At 43.0% G+C, this 14,040-nt stretch overlaps 1 protein-coding gene across 1 annotated transcript in view; it reads right to left on the reverse strand.

Moving 5' to 3' along the window:
• The window catches only part of LOC142289690 (contactin-associated protein-like 5), a 766,069-nt gene that overhangs the window by 589,683 nt on the left and 162,346 nt on the right, over positions 1 to 14,040 (reverse strand). Inside the window, exon 8 of the mRNA XM_075333618.1 lies at positions 3,650 to 3,799. Coding sequence (XP_075189733.1) covers positions 3,650 to 3,799 — 150 coding nt within the window. The remainder of the gene's footprint in view (positions 1 to 3,649; positions 3,800 to 14,040) is intronic.

Raw genomic sequence — 14,040 nt, forward strand, 5'->3', positions numbered from 1 at the left:
CTCCCTGCACTGACTGTCTGGATAGCTGTGAGCAGAGCACAGCGCGCCGGCCGGTATAAAGGCTCGGTCACGCTGTGCAGGCCGGCCAATCACTGCAATTCCACAACTAACAGGGCTGTGGCATTGCAGTGGTCTGCCAGCCAATCCCTGCATGAGGGCTGGCTCTCAAAAGAGCGCCAACATGCAGAAATGAAGACCACGAGTAGAGCACGAGTATCGCGAGATTACTCAGTCCCCGCCGAGTAGACCGAGTACAGTGATACTCGTGCGAGTACCGAGTAGTAACAAGCATGCTCGCTCATCACTAGTGGTTGGGTCTTCCGCCCGCTCATCTCTGCCCCTCCGCTTCTATTGGACGGCTGCCGTGTGATGTCGCTGTGACACCGCACAAACCGCCCCCTTAGAAAGGAGGCGGTTTGCCGGCCAGAGAGACGTCGCAGGGAAGGTAAGTCCATGTGATGGGTTTAAGCGATGTTGTGCGCCACGGGCAACGATTTGCCTGTGTCGCACAACTGACGGGGGCGGTTAAGCTCGCTAGCGATATTGATACCGATATCACAGCATGTAAAGTACCCTTTACTCTCCAAAAAAACGTGCCTCCATTAAAGTCAATGGAGCTGGGAGCTACAGGTCATTAATAGGAGCTGTGATTGGTTGCTATAGGCAACAAAGGACATTCATAATATAAGAAGCTTATGTGTGAGGTATTATGATATCTGTGGAGAGACGGATAGAGAGAGAAAGACAGGGAAAGAGACAGAGAGAGAGAGACAGACAGGGAAAGAGACAGACAAAGGCAGACAGACACAGACAAACAGGCACATACAGACAGGGAAAGAGACAGACAGAGAAAGAGACAGACGAAGGCAGACAGACGCAGACAAACAGGCACATACAGACAGGGAAATAGACAGACAGGGAAAGAGACAGACAGGGAAAGAGACAGACAGACAGGGAAAGAGACAGGGAAAGAGATAGAGACAGGGAAAGAGACGGAGACAGGGAAAGAGACAGGGACAGGGAAAGAGACAGGGACATGGAAAGAGACAGAGACAAGGAAAGAGACAGGAAAAGAGACAGAGATAGGGAAAGAGACAGGGAAAGAGATGCAGACAGATGGGGAGAGAGACAGACAGGGAAAGAGAAAGACAGACACAGACATAGAGAGAAACAGACGCACAGAGATAAAGAGAGACAGACAGAGAGACAGACTGAGAGATAGACAGAGACAGTCAGAGACAGATATGGATAAAGACAGAGACAGACTTGGATAGAGACAGAGAGACAGACACACAGATACAAACAGAGACAGAAAGGGAAAGAGACAGACAGAGAGACAAACACACAAAGAAAGACAGAGAAAGACAGGAAAAGAAACAGAGAGACAGACACACAGACAGGGAAAGAGACAGTGAGACAGGCACACAGAGACAGATAGACAGAGACAGACACACAGAGCCAGAAAGAGACAGACAGAGACTAGGAGAGAGACAGAGAGATAGTTACTATCCCAGGCAATGCTGGGTACTACAGCTAGTATATTATATAGAGTCATTACAGAGTGATCTATTTCAAGTGTTTATTTCTGTTAATCTTGATGATTATGGCTTACAGCCAATGAAAACCCAAATGTTATTATTTTAAACTCAGAAATGTTGGCCTACTGAAAAGTATGTACAGTAAATGCACCCAATACTTGGTCGGGGTTCCATTTGCATGAATTACTGTATCAATCTGATGTGGCATGGAGGCAATCAGCCTGTGGCACTGCTGATGTGTTATGGCAGCCCAGGTTGCTTTGATAGCAGCCTTCAGCTTGTCTGAATTGTTGGGTCTGGTGTCTCTCATCTTCCTCTTGACAATACACCATAGATTCTCAATGGGGTTTAGGTCAGGTGAGTTTGCTGGCCAATCAAGCACAGTGATACTGTGGTTGTTAAACCAGGTATTGGTACATTGGTACTGTGGACAGGTGGCAAGTCCTGCTGGAAAATGAAATTTCCATCTCCAAAAAGCTTGTCGGCAGAGGGAAGCATGAAGTGCTCTAAAATTTCCTGGTAGACGGTTGCACTGACTTTGGTTTTGATAAAACACTGTGTATCTACACCAGCAGATGACATGGCTCCCCAAACCATCACTGATTGTGGAAACTTCACACTAGAACTCAAGCAGCTTGGATTGTGTGCCTCTCCACACTTCATCCAGACTCTGGGACCTTGATTTCCAAAGGATTTGCAAAATTTACTTTCATCTGAAAACAACACCTTGGACTACGGAGCAACAGTCCAGTTTTTTTTCTCTTTGGCCCAGGTAAGATGCTTCTAGCATTGTCTATTGGTCATGAGTGGCTTGACACAATGAATGTGACAGTTGTAGCCCATGTCCTGGATACATCTATGTGTAGTGGCTCTTGAAGCGCTGACTTCAGCAGCAGTCCACTCCTTGTGAATCCCCCCCCAAATTTTTCAATGGCATTTTCATAACAAACCTACCAAGGCTGTGGTTATTCCGGTTGCTTGTACAACTTTTTCTACCACATTTTTTCCTTCCACTCAACTGTACATTACTATGCTTAGATACAGCACTCTGTGAACAGCCAGATTCTTTAGCAATGACCTTTTGTGGCTTACCCTCCATGCAGAGTGTGGAAATGACTGCCTTCTGGACATCTGTCTAGTCAGCAGTCTTCTCCATGATTGTGTAGCCTTCTGAACCAGACTAAGGGACCATTTTAAACACTTAGGAAGCCTTTGTAGGTGTTTTGTGGTAATTATTCTAATTTTCTGAGATAATGACTTAAGCGGGCTTTACACACTACGAGATTGCTACAGCGACCTCGTTGGGGTGACGGATTTTGTGACGCACATCCGGCCGCTGTAACGATCTCGTTGTGTGTGACTCCTAGGAGCGATTTTGTATCGTTGCAACAACGTCCAAAATCGCTCCTCGTTGACATGGGGGTCCCCTCCCAATTATCGCTGCTGTCGCTGGGGCGAAGTTGTTCCTCGTCCCTGTGGCAGCACACATCGCTACGTGTGACGCCGCAGGAACGAGGAACCTCTCCTTACCTGCCACACGCCAGCAATGAGGAAGGAAGGAGGTGGGCGAGATGTTCGTCCCGCTCATCTCCGCCCCTCCGCTTTGATTCGGCGGCCGCTTCGTGATATCGCTGTGATGCTGAGCGAACCGCCCCCTTAGAAAGCAGGCGGTTCGCCGGTCACAGCAACGTCGCAGGGCAGGTAAGTACGTGTGACGCTGCCGTGGCGATAATGTTCGCTACGGCAGCAATCTTCACAATGCGGCACAACGATAGGGGTGGGTGCTATCACGCTCGCCATCGTTTCTCTTTTTGTATTGCATCACTGAAATAAATTAACTTTTTGATGATATTCTAACTTATTGAGAAGCACTTGTATACATGCATATATATATATATATATATATATATATACAGTATATTATATTAAAAATTCTGATGCTGCATATATATCCAAAGACTGAGCACAAAAGTAAAAGAAAGTATTACTGATAAGAAGAGAGTAAAGCAGTCAGGTTCTTATTTTAGATTGCAAAGAGGAAACTGTGGAAGAAGGCACAAAATAGAGTCTTACCAGGCAAGATTTACTCCTATCATAGCCAAACATCTCACCTCCAAAGTAATACTGGTGCCCTGTGGAGATCTGTACTGGGAGAGTGGAATGGATGGATAAAGTTGCTCCATTATCCAGTGTCAATGAGATGCGATGTCTTCTTGCATTGACGGTAACTGAGTGCCATAAGCCATCGTTCAAACCACTGCCTGGAAAATGAACCATAGGTTATTCCTGAAGGCTATATTAACTCTGAAAATAATTTAAATAGATGATAACTAAATGCAGAAAATGTAACTTTATATTTCCCTGTGTTAAAAATAATTAACAAAAAGAAGTTTTCACACAGATCATTTCCATCACCTGCAAATATCCTGAATATGTTCAGAAATAGCTGCCTTTAGAGGGGCCATTACACAGTTTTTCACAGACATATCATTGCTGCAACTTATGTGGCCGCACTGTGGCTGAAGAGGGAAGGAGGCCCATTTTTACATTCAAAGCAGGTGAATTAATGCATTTTAATGAGCTATTGGACTATAAAGTGCCCATATATTGTTTTTGTACAAGAGCTTTCTACTGTCTCGCTACACCTGTAACACAAGCGCGAAGAATGCAACACACAATAAGAATGACATAGTGTTGACTTTAACAGGTTTTTATTAGTCGGGAACAGGGAGTTGGCCTTGAGCTGATTGTGAAAGTCGCTCTACTAGGGACAAAATATGCACTAAACAAGAAAACCTAAGCTTCCAGAGACACATTTCTATCAGTGGCTCATTAGATGTGGCACAGTTGCATTGTAATGCACTACACAAACACTTAACTCTATTAATAAACTATTCTCTCTTGGTACCATATGCAAGGTTGAAAGCAACAGTCTGGCTCACTTAGATTCTGCTCCAGAACAAATGTCCATTGCTCAGTTTCTGGTTCTCAATGTCCAATCTTTGGTGCTTGACTACGTAGATAAATCCTCTTCTGGCGACAGTCATCGGGTTCCTCTGGCGACGATATTCGGTTGTGGGTTCCTATGGTGATAGTAGGCGGCCTTCAGGTTTCTCTGGTGATAATATTCAGTCATTCGGGTTCCTCCAATGATGAAATTTGGTCTTTGGGTTCCTCTGGTGATAGTATGTGGTCTTCAGGTTATTCTGGTGATGGTATTTGGCCAATCGAGTTCCTATAGTGATTATATTCGGTCACTGGGCTCCTGTAATAGTGGTATGCAGTCATTAGGTTGTTTTGGCATGCTATGCAGGCTTCGTGTTCCTCTGGGCTCAGTGCACTTCTAGATGATTCCCTTGCAGATGACACAGGTCTACTCTGCTGTGCACACGTCTGTTCCCCAGATGTTCTTGGCGTCAACTCTATCTTCCCGCTGCCAGCCCAGTTTTTTATATTTGTTAACTATGACACAGCGGTGACCTGACTCAGCATCTCCTCCTAACTCTTCCTTCAAGAAAACACAATCCTGATAGATTGGTTCCAGGTGATTCTGGTCCTCCACCAGATGGAAATGTTGGTGCACAAATGCTGTGGGGCACTGAATCTATACATCTTCTTCTATCCACCCTCTTACACGCCAGTGCCATGAATCACATATTACTCTATATGGCTGTTTGAATAGCCATGTGGTTTTTTTTCCTTCTTGTAGTCCCCCTGCATAAATGTCATCTAGCAAGCCAGCCATATACATAAGATAGCATAAAAAAAAGATACTCAGCAATCCCTATTTTATAATAATAATATTTTTTATTTATATAGCGCCAACATATTCCGCAGCGCTTTACAATTCAGAGGGGACTTGTACAGACAATATGAGAATATACAAATAACAAAATTCAGATTCCAAGAGGAGTTAGAACCCTGCTTCTTAAATAATGTATTCTCCAGGACAAAATGAAAGATAACATATACTCACCACCAGCAGTGGTGCCATAGGAGCACTGTACATGCGAAGCCTTGGAAGCGTGGGGGTGAGAGTTATTGTTATTTTGTTCTGTGGAACACTGAATTTAAAAACAGGTTGTCCAAATAATTGACAACCCTATTAAGCAATTCCAAGGTATGAGATTGGGGCTCTCTATTCAGAACTCCTCGTTTATTAGTGTGATGGTGTGATATTGTGGGTTATGTACCATTTTGTTTGAGTTAATGTTTAGGCGTGGTTCACTGTCCATTATTTGTATTGTTTGTGTGTACATTGTATTGTCTGTAGGTAGTGTTTATCCCTAGATGTGGGGGGAAGTAGGCATATAATCAACTTAACTTCTTTGCTTACCTAGGGGGATGAGGCAGTCTGTTTGAGAACTTGAAGAGAGAAGGATTGATCCTCTGTGAGAAACTGGCTTCTCAGAGAGACCTGGATATTTATCGTTTACCGGAATATATTTGTGTTACTGGACTAATTTTACCCTCTGTTTTGTGGATTATGTTATGGTTATGTTTGATTTGCTTGGAATAAATGCTCTTTGGATTGTACCGCCATCTCTCGCTCTGTTGATTGTGTGATATGGGAGAAGGACCCCGCCACAATTAGTCATTCATTTCCAAAGATTACCTTTTATTATAAAGGACCAAGTACATTACTGCATTACATGGACATTCAGGTCAGTTGAATGAGAACATTGTAATGTTTACTTTCCCCTGTGTGGGTCCTGAAGGCAAATTGAATGATTGAGTGAATGCTGCTGAGTTCAAACACAGATTAGGACTGATCATTGGCAGTCTAGATAACAGAACACGTAACCATTAGACGAGCGCTCTCCGATGTTTTATCGGACAGCATTGGCTCCAATCGTACTCCTGATTAGCAGTGGCGTGCACCCATTCAATTATATAGGTGGCAACAAAACATCAGAGTGAGGTCCAATTGATGATGACACAGACAATAGAGAAGATGAAGAAATTAAGTTCTTCTCATCTACTCTCATCAGAGTTTAGGTCGAGTGTCATTAGCATAATCGGGCTGATTCTCTTGCATGAGAGAACATATGCACGTGAGACGCCAGCCTTAAAGTGATGTTCTGATCTCCAGACCCCCAGATTTAGCTTTGCAGGGGGTGGTATGCTCATTATGGTTGACAGTTCAAACCATCATCAATGGTCATGCTGCTGGCCCAAACACAGTCCAATCCCATGGAGGGGACTGAGGTTGGTCTGATCCAGTGACTAGCCTAGCTTCAGAGTCGATGGTTCAGACCGTAGAGCAATCAGCCACTCTCAGATTGTAGGGTGGTCAGAAACTTAGACAGCGAGCTGTATACTCTTAAAGTATAAATCCCTCTGTTTTTGAGAATGGAGAGGATGTTTTATAAAAAGTATATTGCAAAGGTGGTTATTTTTACAATCAATGTGCAATTTTAGCCATTTAAGATCTTGAGACAACCCCTTTAAGTCTTGTTTCAATAATTAAAATGTAGTACCGTAATTACAAAAAACAGAATTTACATGATTTTTTTTACAGCAATAATATTTTCCTGATATCTGGAAGCCAGTTATCACTGACGACTATTGATAAAATAAAACAATCACCAATAGTATTACATACATGGCCAACTGACACATGCACCAAGGGGTGGGATTCAGCCGGTTCGGTCCAGTTCGGGAGAACCGGTTGTTAAAATAGCAGCTAGTTCCCCGAACCAGCAAGAAACGGCTCCGGTGATCCGGTTCTCTGTATTCACTTGTGTTAGTGTCTTTAAGACTCCGTATGCGGCGCACTTCTTGGTTGGAGCCTGTCTGCTCCCTGACCTGGCGTGCAGCGACGCGCTGACACTGCAGAGGTCATGGCAGCGTGGTGAGGTTGATCATCCTGCTGCTGCCTGCCATCGTCAGCATGCCTGCAGAGTGCTACTGAGGAGGACAGAAAAGAGAGCAGAGGCTTCCAGTGCTTGGAGCAGGTAAGCGCTCAGTGAGCCAAAGATGAAGAGAGACAAGAATCTGCAGGGGAGAGGAGCCGCATCAGATGGGAACTATATGGTAAAAGGATGCACATGGGACGAGATTTGCAGGGGAGAGGAGCCGCATAAGATGGGAACTATATGGGAAAAGAAGATACATGGGACAAGATCTGCAGGGGAGAGGAGGGCACATAAGATGGGAACTACAGTATATGGGAAAAGGAGCCACATGGGACGAGATCTGCATGGCAGGGGAGGCGGCATAAGATGGGAACTATATGGGAAAAGGAGCCATAAGAGACGAGATCTGCATGGGAGAGGAGGCTGCATAAGATGGGAACTATATGAGAAAAGGAGCCATATGGGACAGGATCTGCAGTGAAAAAGGAGCACATGGGATGAGATCTGCTGGGGAAAGAGGCTATAATGGGATGGGATCTGCAGGCGAAAGAGGCCATAATGGGATGGGATCTGCAGGCGAAAGAGGCCATAATGGGATGGGATGTGCAGGGGAAAGAGGCCATAATGGGATGGGATCTGCAGGGGAAAGAGGCCATAATGAGATAGGATCTGCAGGGGAAAGAGGCCATAATGAGATGAGATCTGTAGGGGAAAGTGGCCATAATGGGATGGGATCTGCAGGGAAAAAAGGCCATAATGGGATGGGATCTGAAAGGGAAAGAGACCACATGGGATGGGATCTGCAGGGGAAAGAGGCCACATGGGAGGGGATCTGTAGGGGGAAAGGAGCCACATGGGATGGGATCTGCACTGGAAAAGCAGCCACATGGGATGAGATCTGTATGGGGAAGATCGCCCGTTTCAATTTTAGCAGGGCTCCTATAGTAATAATTTTTAAAAATTGTACAAAAAAAGTTTAATACAATAAGAGTTACAGTAACTGGAACAACTGGTGCTGGACAGGAGAGTGAAGGTATAGGAGGGAAGAAGGGGAAAGAGATTTTATTTTAAATTACGTGTATTTTTTGGTTGAGGAAATTGTGTGAAAATAGGTGTGGCTAACAGAATGGGTGTGGTTTTCAAATGGGCGGGGTTTCCAGAGAACCTGTTGGTAAAAATTTGAATCCCACCCCTGCATGTACCAGCTCAATTTTTTTTCCTCTGAGATGTCAAGAACTGTCAACTATTTCTTATGAGTCATTTAACCCCTTAACGACCCATGACGTACTAGATACGTCATGGATCGTGTGCCGGTAAGCCCCGCCCCCTGCCGCCGGTCGGCGGCGGCGAGACGCGCACATATCAGCTGTTATCAACAGCTGATATGTGTGCCTGCTAGCCGCGGGTGGAATCGCTTCCACCCGCGGCCATTAACCCCTTACATTTCGCTGCCAAAGTCTTGGCAGCGATATGTATATGGGCGCCGCCATGACAGTGACTTACCCCGCCCCGCCGGAAGTCACGTGACATGATCACGTGACTTTCGGCGGTTGCCATGGTAGCACAGGGTCATGTGATGACGCCTGTGGCTAACATGAGTCACTTCCTCTCAATGCCGGAATACAGCCGGCATTGAAAGTGAAGCAGCAAATCTGCAGTTCTCAGCTCTGTAGCTGAGATCTGCAGATAGTGCAAAGCGATCGGATTGCTGATCGCAATAGCCCCCTAGGGGGACTAGTAAAATAAAAAAAAAAAGTAAAAAGAAAAGTTTTAAAAAATTAAAAAAAAATAAAAAAACCTAAAAGTTCAAATCACCCCCCTTTCACCCCATTGAAAATTAAAGGGTTAAAAAAATAAAAAATACACACATATTTGGTATCTCCACGTTCAAAAATGCCCGATCTATCAAAATATAAAATCAATGAATCTGATCAGTAAACGGCGTAGCGGCAAAAAAATTCCAAACGCCAAAATTACGTTTTTTGGTCGCCGCAAATTTTGCGCAAAATGCAATAACAGGCGATCAAAACGTAGCATCTGCGCAAAAATGGTATCGTTAAGAACATCAGGTCGAGACGCAAAAAATAAGCCATCACTGAGCCTCAGATCCTGAAAAATGAGAACGCTACGGGTTTTAGAAAATGGCGCAAAACGTGCGCCACGTTTTTTGGACAAGCTTGTGAATTTTTTTTAACCCCTTAGATACAAGTAAACCTATACATGTTTGGCGTCTATAAACTCGCACCGACCTGAGGCATCATACCCAGACATCAGTTTTACCATATAGTGAACACGGTGAATAAAATATCCCAAAAACTATTGTACAATCCCACTTTTTTTGCAATTTTTCCGCACTTGGAATTTTTTTGCCATTTTCCAGTACACTATATGGTAAAACTTATGGTTTCATTTAAAAGTACAACTCGTCACGCAAAAAACAAGCCCTCATATGGCAAGATTGATGGAAAAATAAAAAAGTTACGCCTCTCGGAACAAGGGGAGCAAAAAACAAAAACGCAAAAACGGAAAGTGCCCGGGGGCTGAAGGGGTTAAAATCAGTGATTAGTGCGCAGCTAGATGGAGAAAGAAAGAAAGAAAGAAAGAAGAAAGAAAGAAAGAAAGGAAGGAAGAAAGAAAGAAAGAAAGAAAGAAAGAAAGATAGGAAGAAAGAAAGAAACAAAGAAAGAAAGAAAGAAAGAAAGAAAGAAAGAAAGAAAGAAAGAAAGAAAGAAAGAAAGAAAGAAAGAAAGAAACATATTATGTATCTTTTGGTCAGTGACAGATTCTCTTATTGTTTCATATACGACCTAGAACAGTGAACCTGAACACAATGTTACAGTCTGCTATAACACACTTTGCAATCTCTCTGCTTGAAACTAAAGGAATGTCATGACTTAACTTGATTTTCTTGGTAAAAGTAAATGTCATGAACTTTTCATCACAAGAATCAAAGACAAACAATATTACGTGTAATGCAGACATATGACCAAGACTGCTCAGCTTGCAACAGAGTGATAGAAGGTGCGAGGCCTGGTCCCATATGTAAGTGTAACATTTCCCTTCTTTGTGTTGTGCATTGATTTATTTTGGGACATAATCTAATTAAAAATTGTATTAATCTTCAACTCTTGCAATTTAACCCTATATTATATTAGGGTACTATATTAACTGGGTTGTGCAAGTTAAAAGCCCTTCACAAAACAGCTGTAGTTATACTGAGAATAAATTACACACAGTGTTGTGCTTCGGAGGCAGTATTATAGTACTTATATTGTTGCTCATAGAGGACAGTATTATAGTGGTCATATTCTTGTGCATTGGAGGCAGTAATGTTGTTATATTCTAGAACATACAGGCAGTATTATAGTAATAACATTCTTCCATGCAGGAGGCAGTATTATAAAAGTTACATTCTTGTTTATATAGAGAGCAGTATTAGAGCAGATTTATCTTGCACATTGAAGTGGTTTTATAGTGGTTATTAGGCATGATTGAATACTTCGATTATTCGGCTTCGCAAATATTTTCCGAATACCTCGCCGCTATTCGACTATTCGATGCGCAATGTAAGTCTATGGGAAGCCCGAATAGTTGTTATTCGGGTTTCCCATAGACTTACACTGCGCATCAAACATTCGTGAATAGTCGAATAGCGGTGAGGTATTTGGAAAATATTCACGAAACCGAAAAATCAAAATATTCGATCATCCCTAGTCTTCTTGTACATAGGAGATATTATTGTAGTAGTTATATGCTTGCATGTAGATGGCAGTATTATAGTAGTTATATTTTTTAACATTGAGGCAGTATTATACTTCTAATATTTTGTATGCAGGAGGCAGTAGAATGATAATTAGGTTCCTATATATAGAGAGCAGTATTCAGTAGGTATATTCTTGCACATTGGAGTAGTTTTATAGCAGTAATATCCTTGTACATACAGTATAAGACAGTTTTGTACTAGTTATATGCATGTAGAGGATAGTATTATAGTGGAAATATTCTTGTAGTAATATTCTTGTATGTAGGAGGCAGTATAATATTAGATTCTTGTACCTTGAGAGCAGTATTAGTGTAAGCCTATATTACACGTTGGACTGGTATTATAGTAGTATTCTTGAATGTAGGAGGCCATATAGTATTTATATTCTCGTATACAGATAGCAGTATAAAAAGTTAAGTGTCTCTGAAAATGGTGACACAAACCAGATTAATTTTTAAAACTATATGAGGGCAGTATTATAGTAATAATATACTTGTACGAAGGATGCAGTATCATGGTAGTTATTATCAGCACCACAGTGGTTACATTTTTGCACAGTTGGGACAGTATTATAGTAGTTACATTCTTGTACATAGGAGCAATATTATAGTCAATATATTCTATGTTTGAAACCTTCACAGCAATTCTCTATAATAAAGAGATTTTCTTTATTACAGGTATTTTGGATAATATAATAGCGTATGATTGTTTTCTCTGAAGAATAAAGGTCTGTATAATTTGATGATTACTTGATAGAACGCAGCCCACAGTTACAATCTGATCTTGTGTGGCATCTTTACCTTCTATGCTTTTAATGTGAACATTATATTCTTCTAGGTATGGCTCCAGGGTTGTGGAATTACATTTAATGTAGAGTAAAGTGTCTCAGTATTGTCAAATGCAATGCTATGATTAAAAAAGCCTGTCATCTGTCAGAGCCAGTCAGAGTCCAAGACCAGCTCCATTCTTTTAGCTGTTTGAGAAGATATATACTTTGAAATGATGGTTTCCAAGGTCTACATTTGGTGCAAGATGGGTGGGAGTGTATGGCGCAAGTTCAGCAGCTGAGTGCTCAACATGTGGAAAAGATGCCATCTGTGTTATACAGCAGGCATATTCTTGTACAACAGCAACTGCAACCCTCTTTGATTGCTGCTGTTAACCATTTAAATGCCTTCTTCACTCAGTAATAGCAATATGTACTTGATTTGCTTCCCTGTGTTACCAATGATCCACTCACAATAAGGCCTCTTTCACACGTTCGTGAAAAACAACGCACGTTTTTCACGGATTATTATTATTATTTATTTATAAAGCACCATTAGTTCCATGGTGCTGTACATGAGAAGGGGGTTACATACAAAATACATATACAAGTTACAGTAGACAGACTAGTACAGAGGGAAGAGGACCCTACCCTTGCGGGCTTACATTCTATAGGATTATGGGGAGGAGACAGTAGGTGGGGTGTAGATGAGGCGGCAGCTCCACACGGTGGTGGGGCGGCAGCTCCGCACGGTGGTGAAGCAGTGAGGTCATTGAAGGTTATAGGCATTTCTGAACAGATGAGTCTTTAGGTTCCGTTTGAAGTTTGCAAGTGTAGTAGATAATCTGACGTGTTGACGCAGTGAGTTCCAGAAGACTGGGGATTCTCGGGAGAAGTCTTGGAGTCGGTTGCATGAGGAGCGAATGAGAGAGGAGGAGAGAAGGAGATCTTGGTAGGACCAGAGATTACGTTTTGGAGTGTAGCGAGAGATTAGTTCAGAGATATATGAAGGAGACAATTTGTGGATGGCTTTGTAAGTCAGTATTAGTAGTTTGAATTGGATACGATGGAAGATTGGGAGCCAGTGAAGGGACATGCAGAGAGGAGAAGTGGGGTGGTAGTGAGGCGAGAGGTGGATCAGTCGGGCAGCAGCATTAAGGATGGACTGGAGAGGGGCGAGCGTGTTAGCAGGGAGACCACATAGGGGGATGTTGCAGTAGTCGAGGCGGGAGATTATGAGAGCATGCACTAGCATTTTTGTAGATTGAGAATTGATGAAGGGACGGATTCTGGAAATATTTTTGAGTTGAAGACGACAGGAGGTGGTGAGGGATTGAATGTGTGGTATGAAGGACAAGGCAGAGTCAAAGGTCACTCCGAGGCAAAGAACTTTGGGTGCTGGGGAGAGCGTGATGTTATTTATTGTAATAGATAGATCAGGTAGAGAGTGTAGGTGAGATGGAGGAAAGATGATCAGTTCAGTTTTGGCCACATTGAGCTTTAGGAAGCGAGAGGAGAAGAAGGAAGATATAGCAGATAGGCACTCTGGGATTCTGGACAGCAGAGATGTGACATCTGGGCCAGAGAGGTAGATCTGAGTGTCATCGGCGTATAGCTGTACTGGAAGCCATGGGACTTTATGAGTTGTCCCAGGCCAAATGTATAGATAGAAAAAAGTAATGGTCCCAGGACAGAGCCTTGAGGGACACCAACAGAGAGAGGACGGGATGAAGAGGTTGTGTGGGAGTGGGAGACACTAAAAGTGCGGTTGGAGAGGTATGAAGAGATCCAAGAGAGGGCAAGGTCTCTGACACCAAGGGAAGAGAGGATCTGTAGTAGGAGGGAGTGGTCAACAGTGTCAAAAGCTGAGGATAGGTCTAGAAGTAGGAGTATAGAGAAGTGGTTGTTAGCTTTGGCAGTAAGTAAGTCATTTGTGATTTTTGTCAGGGCAGTTTCACTGGAATGATGTGGACGGAAGCCGGACTGTAGGTTGTCAAAGTGAGAGTTAGAGGAGAGGTGGGAGGAAATTTCAGCATGGACGTGCTGTTCCAGGAGTTTTGAGGCGAATGGGAGTAACGATATGGGGCGATAGCTGGCAGCAGAGGTTGGGTCGAG

Source organism: Anomaloglossus baeobatrachus, chromosome 2 (assembly GCF_048569485.1).
Source record: "Anomaloglossus baeobatrachus isolate aAnoBae1 chromosome 2, aAnoBae1.hap1, whole genome shotgun sequence".
NCBI classification, from domain to species: domain Eukaryota; kingdom Metazoa; phylum Chordata; class Amphibia; order Anura; family Aromobatidae; genus Anomaloglossus; species Anomaloglossus baeobatrachus.